General features: G+C 42.2%; 3 protein-coding genes and 1 non-coding gene across 5 annotated transcripts in view; 1 reads left to right on the top strand and 3 right to left on the bottom strand.

Annotated features, from left to right (window-relative positions):
* The first annotated feature begins 962 nt into the window (after window positions 1–962).
* acat2 (acetyl-CoA acetyltransferase 2) lies at window positions 963–7130 on the top strand. The gene is made up of 9 exons (XM_050057667.1): window positions 963–1123; window positions 3864–3998; window positions 4167–4348; window positions 5036–5153; window positions 5239–5382; window positions 5476–5598; window positions 5703–5857; window positions 6021–6131; window positions 6269–7130. Exons 1-9 carry the CDS (start codon window positions 1075–1077, stop codon window positions 6437–6439), a joined length of 1188 nt encoding a protein of 395 aa, XP_049913624.1. The 5' UTR covers window positions 963–1074; the 3' UTR covers window positions 6440–7130.
* Window positions 7131–7189: 59 nt separating this feature from the next.
* On the bottom strand, window positions 7190–13281 carry tcp1 (t-complex 1). The gene is made up of 12 exons (XM_050057666.1): window positions 13122–13281; window positions 12536–12621; window positions 12313–12441; window positions 10938–11035; window positions 10698–10808; window positions 10385–10566; window positions 9913–10039; window positions 9480–9655; window positions 9244–9367; window positions 8886–9078; window positions 7780–7943; window positions 7190–7620 (listed from the first exon to the last, which is right to left on the bottom strand). The coding sequence occupies exons 1-12, from the start codon at window positions 13192–13194 to the stop codon at window positions 7410–7412; spliced, it is 1674 nt and encodes a 557-aa protein (XP_049913623.1). The 5' UTR covers window positions 13195–13281; the 3' UTR covers window positions 7190–7409.
* LOC126399258 (small nucleolar RNA SNORA29) lies at window positions 12740–12877 on the bottom strand. The gene has a single exon (XR_007570874.1). It is a non-coding gene; the product is annotated as a small nucleolar RNA SNORA29 (small nucleolar RNA).
* A 1172-nt stretch (window positions 13282–14453) lies between the features above and the next one.
* LOC126398379 (pleckstrin homology domain-containing family G member 1) overlaps window positions 14454–19129 on the bottom strand; it is a 55838-nt gene continuing 51162 nt past the window's right edge. For both annotated transcript variants that reach the window (XM_050057665.1, XM_050057664.1), the window contains exon 17: window positions 14454–18172. In XM_050057665.1, the coding sequence (XP_049913622.1) occupies window positions 17178–18172 (995 nt within the window). In that variant the 3' untranslated portion in view covers window positions 14454–17177. The remainder of the gene's footprint in view (window positions 18173–19129) is intronic.

Raw genomic sequence — 19129 nt, 5'->3', positions numbered from 1 at the left:
ATTTCTGTCTGTAATATATATTTGTTTGGATTTCTAACAATCATAAATACTTGATAGGCTTCTTTTCTTTCTTTATGTTGAGAAATTCAGTGTTCTTCTCTGATGCTTGGCCATTTTTCCCCTAGTTTTGTTGTTTTAACTGCTTTTCTGTTAATACTTTTCTAATGCAGGACAAGGCTGTTAAGCAGAGTGAAGGCTCTGTCAGGACAGCTTGTCTTAACCTGTAAGATTCTGAAGTTTATATCTTTAATAATAATCCAAATAAAACAAAAAACCTAACATTTAGTTTTCTTCAAGAAAATGAATGAAATTCCAATATATAGGCCTTATGTATCTACATTTTTAAAGTTTTCTTACACCCGTTAAACTCAAGAAGGCTTTAAGATAAGATAAGATAAACATTTAATTATCCCAAAGCGAGGACATTTGCAGCATTACAGCCGCAAAGGGACACTGCAAACAGGAAGCATCAGTAAGAAAAAATACAGAGCAACATATAAGTATGTAAAATAAGTAAAGTGTATAAAAACACACCTTGTGAAGCTTTGGCGACTCCTAGTGCGAGTCAGGACCCCCCAGGGTGGGAACCAGTGAGTTAGGTGGCATGTAATAAGATCAAACTTCTTTAATCCCAGCATTACAGTAGCACAAGCAGGAAGCTGGCATTAAAAAGAACAGGATACAAGCAAGTAGAAAATACACAAGCAGATAAATCAAAGTTAGAAAGCTATATAACGAATGTTACCCTGACTAATGTGGCATAATAAATACTTAAAATTTGGAAAGCCTAATGTGACAAATAATATCAATATTAAGATAATGGAAGATTAAATATGAGGCTGTAAATTCAGCTCAATGCAAAGTGTCATTTCAATGAATGACCACTACCCCTCCAGGACACAGGGTGGCGCTGTGGTGCCTTACCCCAACAGTTGTACTTCCATATAGCCGACTGAGTGCAGGTCTACCGGGTGTCAACAGCGCACGGTGCAGTCGGGACGGACGGAGCAGTGTGGACAGACAGGAACAACAGTTTGAAACGAACACTCCAACTCCAACCAGCCATCTATCAACATGAACACCGAGACTGTCGTCATCGTCTCTGCTGCACGGACACCCATTGGTAAGATTTAATGTTCCCCTCAGCGCCATAACGTTACTTGTTCATTTATAACAGTTTGCTAACATTGTATTGCAGCTACACTGTGACTGCTCGTCTCGGTGGTTAAATTACCTGTATCGGAATATGTAGCTACAAGCTAACATATTTATTTATATACTTATAGTGATATTAGCTCATTTTAAAGCCGTTTTATCAGTAGTCTTGTTTAATTTGGCAGAGTGGTTGATGTCATTCAATTAAAGACGCCGAGTCTCGCTTGCAGAGCTCTGATTGGTTCGCTCGTGTGTCCGCAGTGCTCTGTGACCGCTGATTGGCTGGCCGATCATAGTGCCACGGACCACGAGCGCCCTACCATTGGTTACCCACAACATGTACAGAGTGACAGAGCAAGTTAGGCGTGTTGTCTCTGTAAGATGTGAACATATTTTTATTTGACAGCAAGGTGTGTGTTGAGCAATGTAAACTATTTGATAGCACGATAACTTCAACTGACACCGACACATCTTATATTATATCACTTTATTTAACTTAATGCCTCGTGCTTAAATGTAGAACTTCCTGTTTGCCCACAGAGCAGAATATACAACACTCCTTTGTATTGTAGCCTAGATACTATCATTGCACTCCTGCTTTTTGCACTAGCTTGCAGATGCCAAACTTCAATTTGTTGCCTCACCATCCATGCTCTATACCAGGGGTGTCAAACCTTTTTTAGTTCAGGGGCCACATACAGCCCAATTTGATCTCAAGTGGGCCAGACCAGTAAAACCATCACATAATAACCTATAAATCACAACCCCTTCAAATGTGTACCCTTTTTTGTTACGTAAAGAATACCATTCTGTAAACCTTCATCCATTTACAAAACAAATGAACAGCCAGCGACATTGTCAGAAAAAAGATGTACTTTCCACATTCAGTCAGTCTACTACCCACTGTCATTACATGTGCATCTTTGCACAATTTCCCACTAAAGTGGAGGCTACTGAAAAAAGCAGATTAAATCGTCCCCTGCCTTATAAACCATTTACCATCCAAAGTTTCTGCCTCAGCAGCAGGGTTCCGCTAATATTGTTTTAAGATAAAAGTCCAGATTGTTTGGTACTGAAGTTGCTGGTTGACAATATTTTGCACCATATTCAATATCTTTAAATATGACACACACAAAGTATTCACTGTTATTTAAATTCCCCCTGAAACCTCTCAGCCTTCACAAGTGCATCAACATTAGTGGTGCAAAGTCATCTAGTGGGCTGGATTGGACCCTTTGGCGGGTTATTTCTGGCCCCCAGGCTGTATGTTTGACACCTCTTCTCTACACAGTGACCATAAAGTTAACTCTTATCTAATAAGAAACTAAGTGTATTCATTGTATTATTTCACATAGCACTATAAAAAAAATATAGCACTTTTTCTAGATCAGAGGTCCAAATTGCTTCACAACAAAATATAAAAGCAAGACAAGAAAGAAAGAGAAAATATAAAAGTAATGAATAATAAAGGCACAAAGTAAATAAAACTAAGCAAAGGCAAGTCCTTGGTCCTTTCAGCCCTCTAAGTGGACTCAGAGCAGTGACTCAGCATTATTTGTGCATATGTGAACACTCAAACTGAACAATGCAATGTTCTGCTGTGAAGCCTTGGGTCCTGGCATGCATGTAAGATGCCTCTTGACACACACACCACCCACCCAAACGCTGTTGTAGACCAAGTACACCCCGCTCTTGGCAGCAGTACTCCTTGATGGCAGTGCTACCCCCAGCTGGATAATGTGCCGTGCAACAACAGAAAACTGCTCAGGAATGAGCACCAACTGCCATAAGCGGGGTGTACTTGGTCTTTAACGCTATTTGAGAGGGTGGTGCGTGTTACCAGGCCTCCACATGGATGCCAGTACCCCAGCTTTCCCAGCAGAACATGGCACTATAACGAGATGATCAGTGTTATTCACTTCACCTGTCAGTGGCTGATTGGTGTAGAGCAGCAGCAGATCTCAGATGAATGAAAAAAGCCTGAAGGTGAAATCTTCAAATTACTTATTTTGTCCAGCTGATACTATAAACTTCAGAGTCCTTGACCTAAACAATATGATGTGAATAAATTTAACGATGTTGGTAGAAAGTGGCAACATTTGCTTATCTACCCTCATGTGGGGAAAGATGGGGATGCAGGAGAGGGACACAAAACATTTGTCTAGTATTTGGTTCCTGTCTGTAAATTTATTGCCCCTGCTGTTTGCTGAGCAGCAGGTGATAGTGATTTGAGTTGATTAGGCTACAGCCTCTACAAGACATGCCTGTTTCCTCTTTCTCACTCGCCTCAGGAAGATCTTGTAAATCTAAACATTACCTTGAAAAGACTGTAAGAAATAAAGCATTTAATTGGAGTCCAGCAGTGTGCAGAGCTCCTTTTTTGAGTACGGCAGAAAGATGAATATGCACTGTAGTGTGGAGTTCATCTGATCTAAAATGACAAGCTATGTAGATCTTACTGTCAATACTTTTGGCAGTTAATTTTCTTTTGATCAGCTTATGGATTAATTGACTAATCGTTTCAGCACTAAAACCAGCACCTTAAAAAAACCTTATGTTGATACAGTTCTTTGGCCCATATCTGTCTAAAAGGCAGTACAAGTCTCCTCTCCATGTAAAATAGTAGGCTAACAGTGTTTAATTGATTAGGCTCATTCTGTCCCTGATTATGTGCTCATGCAACAATACCTTTCATCATTTCTACACAGGGTCCTTGAACGGTGCTCTGTCCACGGTGCCTGTGCATGACCTGGGCTCTGTGGTTATCAAGGATGTTCTGAAGCGAGCTGGGGTGAAGCCAGAGGAGGTCTCAGAGGTTATCATGGGACATGTCCTAACAGCAGGTGAAAGCTCAGGAGATCACTGAGATCAAAGTGTGACAGTGGTTAGCCCTTATAGTGACCGTTGCATCAACACTTATTGGGCAAGATATCACTTTTCTTAGTTTCGCAACTTTTCCACTCACTTACCTGTGTTCACCTCCATTGTATTTTTCCCTTCCTGTCCTTAAGGTCAGGGGCAGAACCCGGCGCGTCAGGCCAGTGTTGGGGCAGGTATCCCCTACCCTGTCCCAGCCTGGAGCTGCCAGATGGTGTGTGGCTCTGGGCTGAAGGCTGTGTGTCTGGGAGCTCAGTCCATTCAGACTGGAGAGTCTGCTGTGGTGGTGGCAGGAGGCATGGAGAGTATGAGCAGGGTAAGTCATGACACAAGACGCGTCAGAGGAAACTATCAAAGTGCAATCAAGCGCCTTAAGACCTTACCGCAACAACCCTGGGTCGAATCTGTTGTCCCCTCTGTCCTCCTGCCTTTCCTGTCTGTCTCTGTCACTGTCTAAATAAAGCAGAAAATGCCTAAAAATAGTCTTTAAAAAGAAATTGCACTCAGATCAGATGGATAATACAATGTGTGGGCATCGTCTATGAAAGCCTGTTATAAATATAGGTGGGTGTGTAACCTCAGTGCTTTTTAGGTACTGTCCATAGACTGTATAGAAAGATGGATGAAAGTAAAGCCAAAACATCTCAGTCGCCCCCTGGTGGCTGGTGGCAGTACAGGTCAGAAACCCTGCCTCCTCTGTTAGTGAACGGGACATGAGCCAAACTAAAAACACAAAGTACATGTCAAATTTGTCCAAAGATGGATTCTCTCATTTAAGATGGTTCTTATTAGCTGATGTGTTCATTTTTCTGCTAAGTTTGGTTTTAATTAGCTGTTTGATTTGACATCAGGATTGACAGCTGTGCGTGCTTATCAGTTCTTGTGAAGTATGTGCATAATTTTGTTCACAACGTAGCTGATAATCTCACACACATAGGGTGAAAAAGCGAGTATATCTCCAGCCTAAGATGTCTTCATTGTTTGTTTCCTGGTTCCACTTTAGGCTCCTCACACACTTCAGATGAGAACAGGCGTGAGGATGGGCGACGCCTCCCTGCAGGACTCCATGGTGGCTGACGGCCTGACAGACGCCTTCCACGGCTACCACATGGGCATCACAGGTGTGTATGGCTGAGAATATACACAGTCAGGCAAACTCCTTCGAAGAGTACTTATTGTATTGATAAATCTTATATATTTTATCAGCTGAGAACGTGGCGAAGCAGTGGGGAGTCAGTCGGGAGGACCAGGACCAGTTTGCTGTCCAGTCCCAGAACAAAACAGAGGCTGCACAGAAAGCTGGACACTTTGATCAAGAGATTGTTCCAGTCATGGTGCCGTCCAGAAAAGGTGAGGAGGAATTCAGCAATTTATTACTGAGAGATCATCTCATCTGCCCTGTGTGTGCGTGCGTGCACTGTAACATCTGTCTGTCATCCTCAGGTCCAGTGGAGGTGAAGATGGATGAATTTCCTCGTCACGGCAGCAACATGGAGAGCATGTCCAAACTCAGACCCTGCTTCATAAAGGACAGCAGTGGCACCGTCACCGCTGGGAACGCCTCAGGTTCGACAGTTGTTCTCTAATTTTGTGGACATTTTGAGATGATGTCACTGAGGTTTATCTCACTAACCAAACACTTGTATGTTAATTTCTTTATTTTGCTGCAGGAATCAATGATGGAGCAGCAGCAACTGTTCTGATGAGCCAGTCAGAGGCTGCGAAGCGTGGCGTCAAACCCATGGCCAGAATCGTATCATGGGCTCAAGCTGGCCTTGACCCGTCTATCATGGGAACCGGACCAATACCAGCCATCAGGAAAGCGGTGAGAAATCAGACGCACGTAAATGTGTCAAGCAGACAGACAACCACTCACCCTCACACCTACGGGCAATTTAGAGTCACCAATTAACCTGCATGTTTTTGGACTATAATAAAGTAGCCGGCTGCTTCTTCATCTTTATTATTCTCTCATTTTTCTCTGTCAGGTTGAGAAAGCCGGCTGGCAGCTGGACCAAGTCGACTTATTTGAGATCAATGAAGCGTTTTCTGCCCAGTCTGTTGCCGTGGTGAACGAGCTTGGCCTGAATAAAGACAAGGTAAGTCTCACTGAGCAGCATCACTAACAGTGTGTCATCATTTTGAGATTTACATATTGAAAACATGTTTGTTAGTGTGTAAATTTCACTCCAGTTTACTCTTACACTTCCTCTTCCCCCCCCTCCTCTCTCCTCAGGTGAATGTGAGCGGCGGTGCCATCGCCCTGGGCCACCCCATCGGCATGTCCGGCTGCAGAATACTGGTGACCCTGTTGCACACGCTTCAGAGAACTGGAGGCCGTAAGGGCGTGGCGTCTCTCTGCATAGGAGGAGGGATGGGCATCGCCATGTGCGTGGAGATGGTTTGAGATGAAAACCTGACGCTGCTTCACAGATTGCACTTGATCTCATGTTTGTAATGGATAAGGGATACTTAAACACATTGTTTACACTTCGGGTCATGATAGAAAGTGTTAACGGTTTACCAGGAATCTTCCGATCACTGTTGAGGCAGAAGGGATACAAGTTGTTGGATGTTATAGATTAATAGCTTGCCATTCTCACTGTGAACCTTAACTCGCCCTTCCTCAGGTGATAGCTGTGTAGCATATGACTTAATGTTAGGGGACTTTAGACGTCAAGATCATGTAAATCTAACGTATGACAGCTTAATCATGTTCTGTCCTGTAAGATGACCTGCTTTCACTGTACCTGTACAACTGTAAAAGGTGGAACACGAACTGCAAATGCAAGGCTTTTAGCACCCAGTATGGACAGGCTTTGGAAGACGCTATACCTTCTTTGTAGACTATTTTTAACTTGTGTAATTTATTTGATAGTTGCTTCAAGCTGTCAATAGATTTCGATCGCTGTATAAATCTGACTCTGATCAACATTCCACTTTCTCTAACCAATGAAGACAGCAACCTTGAAACATAGCTAAGTGCCATAAGGTCAAGTATGCCAGCCTTCTCTAACCTCGTGCTTCCTGTACAAAGCATATATGAAAATGTTTCCTGTAATCCAGCTGTTCTACATATCAATAAAGAATAAGCCATAGAGTCAAAACTTCTTTGAATTCAGTCAAACGCCTGCACAATAACCACAGCTAGCCAATCTGAATTAACAAATCAACGGTCATTTACAACCATTGGAGCTTTTATTAAGTGTCCAAAAAAAAAATCACTTACAGTTCCTCTGGAAGAGAGAGCTCTTGAGGAGAGGGAGTGGGAGAACAGTAAACAGGCAAAGTGCACAGCCTACACTAGAGCAACAGCCATGAAGAGCTCCTTGCGTATAAATACAGATGATGAACCTATCGGGACTGATCACAGCCTTTTAACCCAGGGATCCCGACTGCACGGCTTCCTGGTACGACTGCCCACCCTCCTTCGGCTCGGGGAACAGTTTGATGAGGTCGTCGATACGGAGGATGGTGATCGCGGCCTCGGTGGCAAACTTGAGGCTCTTTGTCTTGACCATGGTGGGCTCGTACACGCCGGCCTGGCGGTTGTCTCTGGGCTTGCCGTTGACCAGGTCCAGACCAATCCTACGGGACAAAAATGATAGTGGTCAAATACTGAATGTTTTGCATAACAAGATAACCTAGCAGCTGAAAACCAAGTATGTAAGATTGTTTTATCAAACGCCTACAAAATCAGGAACAGCTGTCAGGAGTTCCATGATGGTGCAGTTACGAAGCACTCACCACTTGAGATTCTTGCGCTCAGGATTAACCTGCGCCTCGTTGTGGAAGGCCCGGAGCTTGGCCACCAGATCAGTGGAGTCCTGTGCTGCGTTCACTGCCAGCGTCTTGGGGATGACGAGGAGAGACCGAGCAAACTCAGCAATAGCCAGCTGCTCTCGAGAACCCTGAAGGAACATAGATAAGCAGGATTGCAATGATTTGAGATTTTTACAGAAGGATAACCGCCTCAAAAACATCAGTTTCATGATGTCACACAATTATCAGCGACAATGATCCTCAAAGGAATTAGAGACAAGGGTTTATACATGGTTACAATTTAAAAAGTATGTAACTATGTGGTATAGCCAAAGCATATTAAATTACATGTTAGCAGCAGTGCTATGGCATGTTAAACTAACTACTAAATGAAAAATATCAGCTATGAGCTTTTTTTGTCTATTATTTAACTAACAAAGCATACTGTTGTGACAGCAGGCAGACTGCTCCTGTCTGTCCCTTTAACTCGCACAGACACTCAGAGTCTGTTTTAGAGGTTCCTGAATGGACAGAAAACTTAGATGTGGCCAGGAGCTGGGATATAGAAAATGATTTTGAGGGCACATTGTCTGATCTACGTTTAAACCTCAAGTATTAAAGCAATACACAAGATAGTTTGCATACTGGATCTCTGTCCTCAAGGACACCCCCTTGTTCTTGATGGTGTTCTCAAACAGATTTGGGGATATTCTAAGTAATAACACACCGCTGATTTTATTTTTTAGGCAAGGGATGGAGATAGGCAATATCAGCCTTGCTTCTCTGACATTTTATCTGCTGTTGCATGTGGGTCTGTGGCAAAAGATGACGAGTCTGACAGGCAGTCAAAGAGGAGAGGAAAGGAGATGTGCACGTGCAGATAAGCAAATATACATGGTATGATAACCATCAATTTTCATACCACTGCAACCCCAATGATGATTAACATCTCAGCGTTGGGGAAACTTGTTTAGGACAAACACTGTGCTCGTGGCAAATCCTCTCATTAAAAAAAAGAAAGAATCCAATCCCAAATACCCCGTCAGCTGCATACTTGAAGAAATACAAGTGTTTCTGTGGATATGGCTCACCATGCTGGTAGCATAATTTTCAAGGTAGATAGACAGAGCTGCCTCCACAGCGCCACCTCCTGGCACTACGGACTTGGACTCCAGCACCCTCTTGACCACACAGAGAGCGTCGTGCACTGAACGCTCCATCTCGTCACACATGAAGTCGTTGGCCCCTCGCAGAATGATGGATGCTGATGTGCGTGCTTTGGTGCTGAGAGGGTTAAAAGTGAGGAGAAAACAGAGCCGGCACAGTTAGCATGTGTCAGACTGTAGAAATGTATACGCAGAGAGACATCAACTCAGCATTGTGTAAGAAGCACTTCATAATTAGTGGTGTGTATAAAGCATAAAACAGTGCTGTAGTTGCAGTTCTTACTTCTTGACAAGGATGAGCTCATCATCACAGACGCGCTCTTGCACAACCTCCTCAGCCTGGCCCAGCATAGTGGCCTCAAACGTCTCCTCTCCCTCCAGATTGGTCAATGAAGGGCAGACGGTGGCTGAGAATAGACAAACACAACCAACGTCACTATGATATTAGTTTACTGAACATAAGGGTTTTAACAAAGACATTCAAACGTGTACACAAACTTCAGCGTACTGCCACCCTACCTCCTGTTGCCTTGGCGATGCGCTTCAGGTCCTTCTTGAGAACCCTTCTCACTGCCATGGCTCCTACATCCACAAAATACTTAAGACACATGTCATCGATGCCACCGGTGGTCAGGATAACATTGGCGCCTGATGCCAAAATCTTCTGGATCCTCTCCTTGGTGATGTCAGACTCCCTGGAGCAACAAAATCCACACTTGTTTCAGCTTCACCAGCTATACTTAGATACAATACAATATAAATATATAAAGTTGTCCAGCCCACAACACTGGTGCAACAGCTCAGGGAGAAACTGCTGCTCTATATTGAGGCTGATAATATTTTCTCCCACGCGTATCACTGTGTAAACTATTGATTGAGCATCACAGCAAATTTAAATGGGATGATTTGGATGTGCTTATGATGGTGCAGGTAGAAGAAAATAAGTCGGTACCTTTGTCTGATCTGGTCAAGCTTCTCTGGGTCGCTGATAACAACTTGGACTCCCATCTTCATCTTGGTCTTCTGCAGGCTGAAGTCCAGGCAAGCAATCTTGGCGTTGAGGACACGCTTTACCATCCCTTGGGAAAAACATGAAACAGCATGTTTAGCAGGGGAAATATCCAAATAATAATTACATTTGCCGATTATATCTTACAACTTGACAGTATGAGGACAAAATAACGCTCATTTAACTTTGGGCTAATATTCCATTGTCTGGCTAGAAAAGTTGTGACACAGTTTAGAAACCACTGTGTCTACATTCCTTTTAAAGCCAGTTTACTGTCTCCCACGCGTATCACTGCTCACGCCATCATGTGAGGCATGGCAGCAAATTAAATGGGAGTTGTAATGGTAATGTCAATCATCACATTTTACAATTGAAATTTGGGAGTTTCAAGCAACTAACATAAAAACTACTATACCTTGTGATCCAACTGTGCAGTTCAGTGCATAGCCATTAACCAAGAAGCTCTCCTTCTGGCTGCGGCCGTGGGCTTTCAGTACGTTGACAGAGTTGATGGGATATTTGGCCATCCCCTTGCTGTCCACAAACTTCACAGCAATGGCAGCATCCACCACCATGTTAGCAAAGAAGTCTGAATCACTGAGGGCTCAGGGTTAAGGCAGATAAAGGACTTACTCACACAGACAATTATACACTGCCTGCAAACTCCAGTGATTCTGTCGGTTGGATGCAACCAAAATATTTAATGCACTGTGCAGCAAGAAGGATACACTCCAATGATTTTGGAGGACATGGAAGTCTTGGCTGCATTGATTAAGCACTCTCTGCCCAGGTCGTCTGTTCCAATAGTGAGGTTCTCATTAATGTAGCGAACTGCCTCCCTGGAAGATGAGAAGGCAAGTTTGCATGTCAAACATCTGCACAGATCTGAGGCATTCAGTAATTATCAGTGTCAATTCAAAAATATTTCCGAACAGTGTAAAGAGCAGTTCTCAGTGTTGGCATCTTACTTGCAAGCCAGACGATATCCACTGATGACTGACGTGGGGTGAATCTTCTGCTTCACCAGCTCATCTGCACTCTTGAGCAATTCTGCGGCAAGGATTACCTAAAAGAACGTCACACAATATACGTCATAAGTAAAAACTGGCATAGGCATCATAACTGAGAATACTTTGTTACAACACCAATTAAAATGTTTAGTCAAAAGGTATGAGTTTCATATTGTACCATCGTTTCATTAGGAGTGGCAGAAATGAGACTGCTCAACCCCTTCAGACACTGAAGGACAGTTTCTCTCTCCTGTTAGCATAGCCACACACCCGTATTAAAAGGCAGATGCATGGTACTAAAACAGGACATATTTTTACATCAAACTTGGGATGCACTGATTTAATGGCTGAACATCAGTATCGTCCGATGTTCACCTTGCTAACTGCCATCGGCCTACTGGCAAATAATATGACATACCTGTAGCAGTGGCCAATGTTTTTCTACTGTGTCACATCAGTTTTATGCAGGAAAGGAGAACTTGAGATTAACGCCGTCCCATGGGACAAAAGAAAAGGTGTTTGGGATAAACAGAGATCTTCATGATGACCAGACGCACTAAACCCACTACTGACACATCAGGGAATGCACCGTATTGCTACCCTGATTTCCCTCCACTGTGAAAGACAAATCCATGTTGAAATTAGCAAAGGTGAGCTAAGTCATGTTAGCTGTTAGCAGCTGGTGGCTGGAACTAGCTGCTAACAGAGGTCAAGTTACACTGTGATGCGTTCAAGCTCTATCCATTAAAAATTATTATTAGGCAAAGGTAAATCATAACATTATCATGATGTGTTCAGATGTAATCTTGTGAAATTTAGTTTTTGGCGAGAAACTTAAATTCAGTTGATTGAGGGAGAAATTTTGTTGATGCTTTCACAACGATATAGAAAAGTAATGAGAGGAAATTCTATTTTATATGTGGTAAAAGGCTTTTTGAAACCACGATTTTATTTTTAAGATGTTTTCCATGTGTAGGAAGATTGTTTCTTAACAGTGTGTTTAATTTGTGCTTATTCAAAGACAGTGTAATAAAGGACTGATTTACTTTATTACGCTTCAGTTATTTTTTTCTATAGTGAAGATTTTTGTTTCCCTGGCACAAGATGGGGGGAATAAATAACAAGAAAAACAACAGTATCTGCTATCAGCCAAATTGTTTAACATCAGTATCAGCCCAGACTTTCTCAATCGGTGCATCCCTACAACAAACTGACCTCAGTATTATGTGAACAGCTAGAAATATGTCTATCAAGCACAGTTCATCCTCCCTGTGAAAGTAAAAGAAGCCAGTAGCTCTGGCAACATATTGGAGCAGCTGTTGACCCGACTCACCACAGACGTGGTCCCATCTCCGACCTCTTTGTCCTGCAGGTCAGCCAGCTCACACAGGACCTTGGCAGCTGGGTGCTCCACTTCCAGCAGCTTCAGGATGGTTGCTCCATCGTTGGTGATGGTCACGTCCTATCGTACATTAATATGACACATGAGCAACTTAGATCATAGTATATGTTATAAAGTAAAGAGACTGAAAAATGATGATGAATGTGACACTGACCCCAATGTCGTCCACCAGCATCTTGTCGAGGCCAACAGGTCCCAGGGAGCTCTTGACGATGTTGGCGATGGATGCTGCGGCCATGACTGCAGAGACAAAAAGAAGCCGCAACTAGCCATTAGCACTACATAACACATTCTTTACATTTAAAGGACAACCGGTGCACCCTTTAGCATGTCTGACTTTACTTATAAAACCACCGTTATTCATTTATCCTGTCATTTTATTGAGTGGAGCTCACAGTGAAGTAGCCACACCTTCAGACCATGACAGTGTTCCTCTATCCCATTAGCATAGCCATCCATTCATGGTGTTGCGAGTGGAAGGTACTATAATGGGAATACGACTTCATAGCTAATGCTGTTAGTGTAATGTGCACTTTGTGTATAAAAAACAGACTTCACTGTATTTAGCAGAATTTCACTAGAGACTGCAGAAGCGGCTTAAAAAGTTAGCTAGCGTTAGCATTAGCTACACGTGTGGTACATTCAGTAAATGAAATCACTTCTCCTGTCGACCATTCGTGACGCACATAAAATACACGCAGCGTATATGAAACACCAAGCAATAGAGCACCACAACTCACCATTTTGAGTACGAACAGATTCGCCAGTTGTCCTCTGGCCGAGCACGTTTAACGGACCCTCTAATAGCGACATTTTAGACCACCACACAACCAAGAAGAAAGGGAAGCGGCGAGGTGCACTATGGGTAAACCGGCAATAACCAGAAGGTTCGAGAAGGAAATGTATTTATAAAATAAACGGTAATTGCCGTATGAGGGATTTAACTATGTAAAATATGTCAACTTTAAATTTAGAACGAAGTTTTGGGTCAACAAGTTCCCTTAGCAAGTAAGAAAAGAACGCTTTGTCACGCTATTTCCTTTAAACTACATTTCCCAGAATGCCTCACCCTACCGACGCCTGCTCTTCATGGTTCTTGTAGCGATTTTCAGACTGCAGCGCCCTCGGCTGTTTTAAGCAAATACATCTAGAATACTACAGTATTGAGGTGGTTTTTTTTTTTTCTTTTTAAAAAAAATGTCAATGTATTGGCCATTAGATTTTTGTTCGGTTGCTTTTTAAAATTTTTATTTATTTAAAATTCTATTTTTCCTTTACTCAAATTATTTCCCTTCTTGTAATAATAATGATGATAATAATAATGATAACAACAACAACAACAATAATAATAATAATAATAATAATAATTATAGTTTATTTTTTAGCCATAAAGTGTCCTCAGTAAATCTCTTGGTCACAATTCTTAGACAAAATTAATTAATAAAAAATGTAAGGGATCCTTCTCAAACTGATTGTGCTTTACATTCACATTAAAATTAATATTGGTCAATTAATTCTTTGATTGATTGATTGATTTGGTTGGGCAATATTCTTTATCTTTGACGATTTATTTGATTTAGGCTTTTTGGGAAAGTAATTGCAAACTTCATAAGCAGATATCTGCATATGTATGCATTTATTTATTATTTATCGTCCTCAGATGAGACATAAGCAATGCACTCTGAGATTGACCAAAATGTAATAACTAACTGGCCCCCAAGCATTATGTTGAAACCTCAAGGGAGTGTGATGATATGCAAATTATATTCTGCGTAAGGTATATAAAATATAAATTGATATCCTCATTATATGATAACAAAGAACATGTAGACATGTGCATATTATAAAATGACTGGGGAATTAATTATTTTTATCCCCCACTGAGCATATTCTTCACAAAATGATGATTATCATCTAGAATTATGTCAAATTGTCAGGCAGCTCTCATTGAAAGGATAAGCAGTGAGTGTTTCCTGCTGATGAAAGTATCCTCTGAGTGGTATTAATTGGCTGCAATTCTACACCATGTTCATATTTATTCAATGACAACCACAAAAACACAGAGATGAGTTTAATCTGAATTTATTACCTCCGATACATTGTTTTGTTGAGCAATGACAACTAGGCAGTTAAAAAAATACAGTACACTTAACTTAAACATTAAAGCATTATAAAGCATACCTATGGCATACAAGAATAACTTCCCTAAAATGTACATCTTTACAAAGTGTTTACAAATAAAACGTTAAAAAAAAAGACAGAAAAGTGCAAAAAAGAGTCAATGAAGACAAACAATCCCCACCAGTGAAACAGAGGACAAAATGTACAATTAAAAAAAAAAAACATACTTCATATTCCTAACTTGTTTTTGACGTACATTTCCTGATATGAACAGTAGGCCATGATATTGTGCTTTTTGACTTTTCACGTGTTGTTGTGATTTGGAACTTGTGTTAAGCAGTGCGTGATAAAAAAAAAAAAAAAAAAATCTTCTGAAAATATTCACAGTATTTGATTCAAATTTTTGCCTAACTCTTAATAAAACCATCTTTTAATAAATACTTTATTTTACAACTTGTCAGTGGCTTGGAGTGAGAGTGAGAAGGGCCAAAATAACAATGACAAATAAATAGGACATTTTTTGTGATCTTTTTAAAGACAACAAATGTGTGGTAAACTTTATAAGGGGAGAGAAAACAATTGTGTTGTATGAACCTTATTAAAGTGACTTTCTTTGTGTGACCGTGGATGCAACATCAGTAGTGTGACAGTTGGGAGTGTCCCATAACGTAAACAAAGTAAACAGACTATCCATTTGAAAAAAACAAAAATACACCAAATACAGTACTGTAGTCTTTTAACGAACTCTCCTTCCTTCGTGGTCCCTCTTAAAAACAAATGTTAAAATTAGTATGATTAAAAACAAAGAAACATCCACTTGTTGAGATGCACATTCCACTCTACAAAATGGACGCCCCCCGGACTTTAACACGTAAAAACATCTCTGATTTTACTCACAGATTCAAAATAAATACGAAGCCCTACGGTTTCTTATAGATTATCTAAAATATCAGCATCTTCTCTTGATTTTAAAGCGTGATACCCTATCGATGACAAAGGTGGCAGGTAGAGTGAAACACAATAACTTCAGACAGACTTACAGGTCTAAGTCTAGTTATACTTAACCTATTGGATCTTAGCCGACGTGTTTTCTTTACAGCGGCGTCCTGTTTGTTATCGCTAAGAAGCTGTTAAAAGTGACAATCTAGCCTGAGTAGCAAATCTGAAGATCGCTATGTGAAAAAGCTGCTCGGTCAGGACTGTTTGATAGTGTAAGCATGGTTAAAACGACTAGTCACCACTGTGGTTCACCTCTCTGACGTGGGTTAAAGGAACAGTTCACCCCAAAATCGTCTTAGCTGTCGTGCTATTTATCAGTCTATGTTAGGTGTGAGTTGCTGAGTATTGTCTTCCCCTCGCCTTACAATGGAAGTAGATGGCACTCGGCTTGTGGTGCTCAAAACGCCAAAAAAGTACATCTGAAAAACTCAACAGCAGTGTCTCCTTCCAGAAATCATGACCCACTAACTTAAGATAATCCACAGACTTTCTTGTGAGCAGTTTCATGTAGGAACTACTTTCTTTCTACCAAACTCCACCTGCCAACTGTATCACTGCACAGAAGGAAGTGTACATCTACTCATGGACGAGAGATGCAAAAATTAGTGCTGTCCTCCTTGGCTGAGCTACAATGTTAGCTAGCTCAGTGGTGCTAGGTGAGCTAGCATAGACACGCGCTTCCCTTCAGCAGGACCGCATTAATTTTTGCATTTCTCATCCATGAGTAGATGTACACTTCCTTCTGCGCAGTGATACGGCTGACGGGTGCAGTTCGGTAGAAAAGAAATAGTTCCTACATGAAACTGCTCACAACAAGGTCTGTGGATTATCTTAAGTTAGCGGGTCATGATTTTTGGAAAGAGACATTACTGTTGAGTTTTTCAAACTTTCTGTTTTGTCACTTTGAGCACCACAAGCCGAGTGCCATCTAGTTCCATTATATTTGAGAGAAGGCAGACATCTCTACAGCTGATATCTCCAAAACTCGGTGACTTACAACAAAAGAATCTAGTTTAATAAATAGCACTACAGGTAAGTGGAAAAATATGTACTTTTAATTTTTGGGGTGAACTGTCCCTTTGAGATTACCTAGTGCTGAAAATGCAGTTAAAATAACCTTACCAGCAAATTAAAACAAAGAGCTTGACGTGGTGAGTCCGATTTTTGACGCTTGTACTTCAGTTTGAGATGTCGGGCACAGACCGGATTTTATTTCCTGCAATCGGTAACAGATATCCTGAACTACTATAACTGTACAACAGTTTATTGGCACTGAGTCCTCCAGCTGAGCCACTCCTCTCACACACACATAAAGCAACGTGTGAATTCCTTTGAATATTAAAAACCCATTCAGTCACACTGAATACCTTTACCAACAACTGAGAACATTTTTGCTTTGAACGCTTCCCCGCTGACCAGATCTGATTGAAACACACACAGAAGACTGTTGGAAGTGCTGAGGCAGCTCACATGCAGGCTTTTCACTATTAATAGTAACCTATCATGTATTTTACATTGAAGTTGTTACAAATATGGCTGCGATCAAAGAAACTGCTTCTATGTTTGTTTGTGGGCTATGATGTTGACAAAGGGCGTTCAAGGCAAAGCAGCAGTGTCCCTTTTGTTGCTATACGCTGTATGTTTACATATATTTGGCTTTTATTCGTCGTATAGACTCAGGCGAAGCTACTGGAGCTCAGACACTGAAACTTCTCCCTCAGAGACTGGACGATTTTGGGTTGGCTCTGCTGCGGCTCGCTCCACAGGTACTTCTCCAGTTCTTCGCGGTTCAGGGACCTCAGCGGGTCGCATGAGCGCACCGGTGTGCACGGCAGACTCTGGGAGTGGGCGAGACCCCGGCTCTGATTGGAAAGGGCCGCTGAGCTGCCGTTTCGCTGCGCCAACCTGTCCTGCTCCTGCTCGCTCTCGTCCTCTGAGCGGATCTCGACATAGTCATCGTCATCCTCCCCATCGTCCTTAAAGTTAGCCAGGTAGTTCTGGGTGGCGGTGAGTATGCTCAGTGCAGAAGCCCGGTTCAGGACCACCACCTGTTGACCGTCGTGCAAAGTGAGGTCTGACTGTCCCTGGGTAGAGCGCTCTGGGAGGCTGCTCTGCCGACCAGCGCGGCCCAGACTGGGGCCATGGAGTCTGTCTGTGGATCGATCCACAGTGGGTCCGTTACATTTGAGTCCAGACTGGTTCTTCTCCTGCTGCTGGCCGCCCAGAGAGCCGAGCGACTGACAGTGACCGGATGGGGAAGACTTTGAGGAGGGAGTCGACGGAGCGTTAAAGGAAGGATGTCTCTTAATGGAACTGTACACGTGCTCCTCTTTTTCGCTCGGCGCCGACATGCACGAGCTCCACCTCTGGGACGGCGGGGAGGTCTGAGAGGGAGGGGAGGTCTTGAGAGAAGGGATGGAGCAGGCGGAGGTGAGTCTGCGCTGTGGGGTGGAAGACGCTCGAGCATCGTTCAACTCGCTGGATGAGGAGACGAAGCTGGCCAGCTCTCCGTTGCTGTATGTGGAGTGGAGCCAGTCCTCCTCCAGGGAGGTCTCAGGCATTGACGGAGAAGACGGCAGCCCTGGATGGGAGTGATGTGGGCCAGCTGGAGCGGAAGGATCCCTAAACATCACCTGGTCATAGAGCTGGGAGTACTCCGCTATCCTCGCACCTGGAGAGGAAACACAAAGAGGATGTAAAGAATGTGTGAATACATATTTTTATAATAAACTATAAAGCAAGGAATCTCTGTCTGTTTGTCTGTGTGGCCTTTGAGTATCTCGCAAACGGTCATCTGATCTACTTTACACTCGGTGGGTGTATTGCTGGGGGCCAGAGGACATGCGTTGTGGAATTTAGTGCAATGGGCTTTGTGCAGCATTGGGGGCGGGGCTTCACCGTGTATTTCACCAGTGTTTCTGACCATAGCTGCGACGGGTGTTTTTCAGGGGCAGATTTAGTGATTGGGGGGGTCCAAGGCAAACGCCATCTTGCTTTTCTTTTCACCCTTTCTCTAACTGGGAATGCTGGCATTGGCAGTGATAGAAGACGTATTCAAAACCATAAGTACCACAAAGTAAAAGTCCTGCATTCAAATTTTTACTTTAGGTGAGGACTGAAAGAGAGGGATTATCAGCACATTGTACTTAAATGTCCAAGGTGGAGTTTTCAGTTCAAATATAATGGTGGATAATTTAATGAATAATAATGCATCATATTTTAAATGTTATATTTTGTGATTAAAATCTGAATTTGAAATGAACACAGTAAATAATTACTGCTGCTGACTTGATTTTTTAAGGGTTTGGGTGAACATTTGTCATTATTTTTGGATACAATGAGTTAGAATAGCAACATAATTCAATATTTTTTATATCTAAACATCATAATAAATCTTTAGCTGTTTGGGGCCCAGGTGTATTTGATTGTGACGTTGCAACCAGAAACACCACAGTCCAAGCAATCGGCCAGTTCCGAGCACACATGTTTTGAAGGGGCAATGCACAAGTAAATATAAAATTTGCACAAGACTTAAAAGCATGACGGTGTATGATTGCTTCTATTTCTAGCTGAGACGTGATGTAAAGCTTGATATGACCTTGCAAATGAATGACCCCAATTACTAGTT

This window comes from Epinephelus moara, chromosome 12 (assembly GCF_006386435.1).
Source record: "Epinephelus moara isolate mb chromosome 12, YSFRI_EMoa_1.0, whole genome shotgun sequence".
Classification (NCBI taxonomy): Eukaryota; Metazoa; Chordata; class Actinopteri; order Perciformes; family Serranidae; genus Epinephelus; species Epinephelus moara.
This window is presented reverse-complemented; position numbering and strand designations above follow the sequence as displayed.

Bases quoted from the DNA above. Each gene is read 5' to 3' on its own strand.
- acat2 (XM_050057667.1), top strand. From the start codon at position 1,075: ATGAACACCGAGACTGTCGTCATCGTCTCTGCTGCACGGACACCCATT. The intron at 5,383-5,475 runs GTGAGGAGGAAT...TGTCATCCTCAG, and splicing joins CATGGTGCCGTCCAGAAAAG to GTCCAGTGGAGGTGAAGATG. The intron at 5,599-5,702 runs GTTCGACAGTTG...ATTTTGCTGCAG, and splicing joins CACCGCTGGGAACGCCTCAG to GAATCAATGATGGAGCAGCA.
- tcp1 (XM_050057666.1), bottom strand. From the start codon at position 13,194: ATGTCGCTATTAGAGGGTCCGTTAAACGTGCTCGGCCAGAGGACAACT. The intron at 10,040-10,384 runs GTATAGTAGTTT...GTTTTTCCCAAG, and splicing joins CTGCACAGTTGGATCACAAG to GGATGGTAAAGCGTGTCCTC. The intron at 9,368-9,479 runs GTAGGGTGGCAG...GTCTATTCTCAG, and splicing joins CATCGCCAAGGCAACAGGAG to CCACCGTCTGCCCTTCATTG.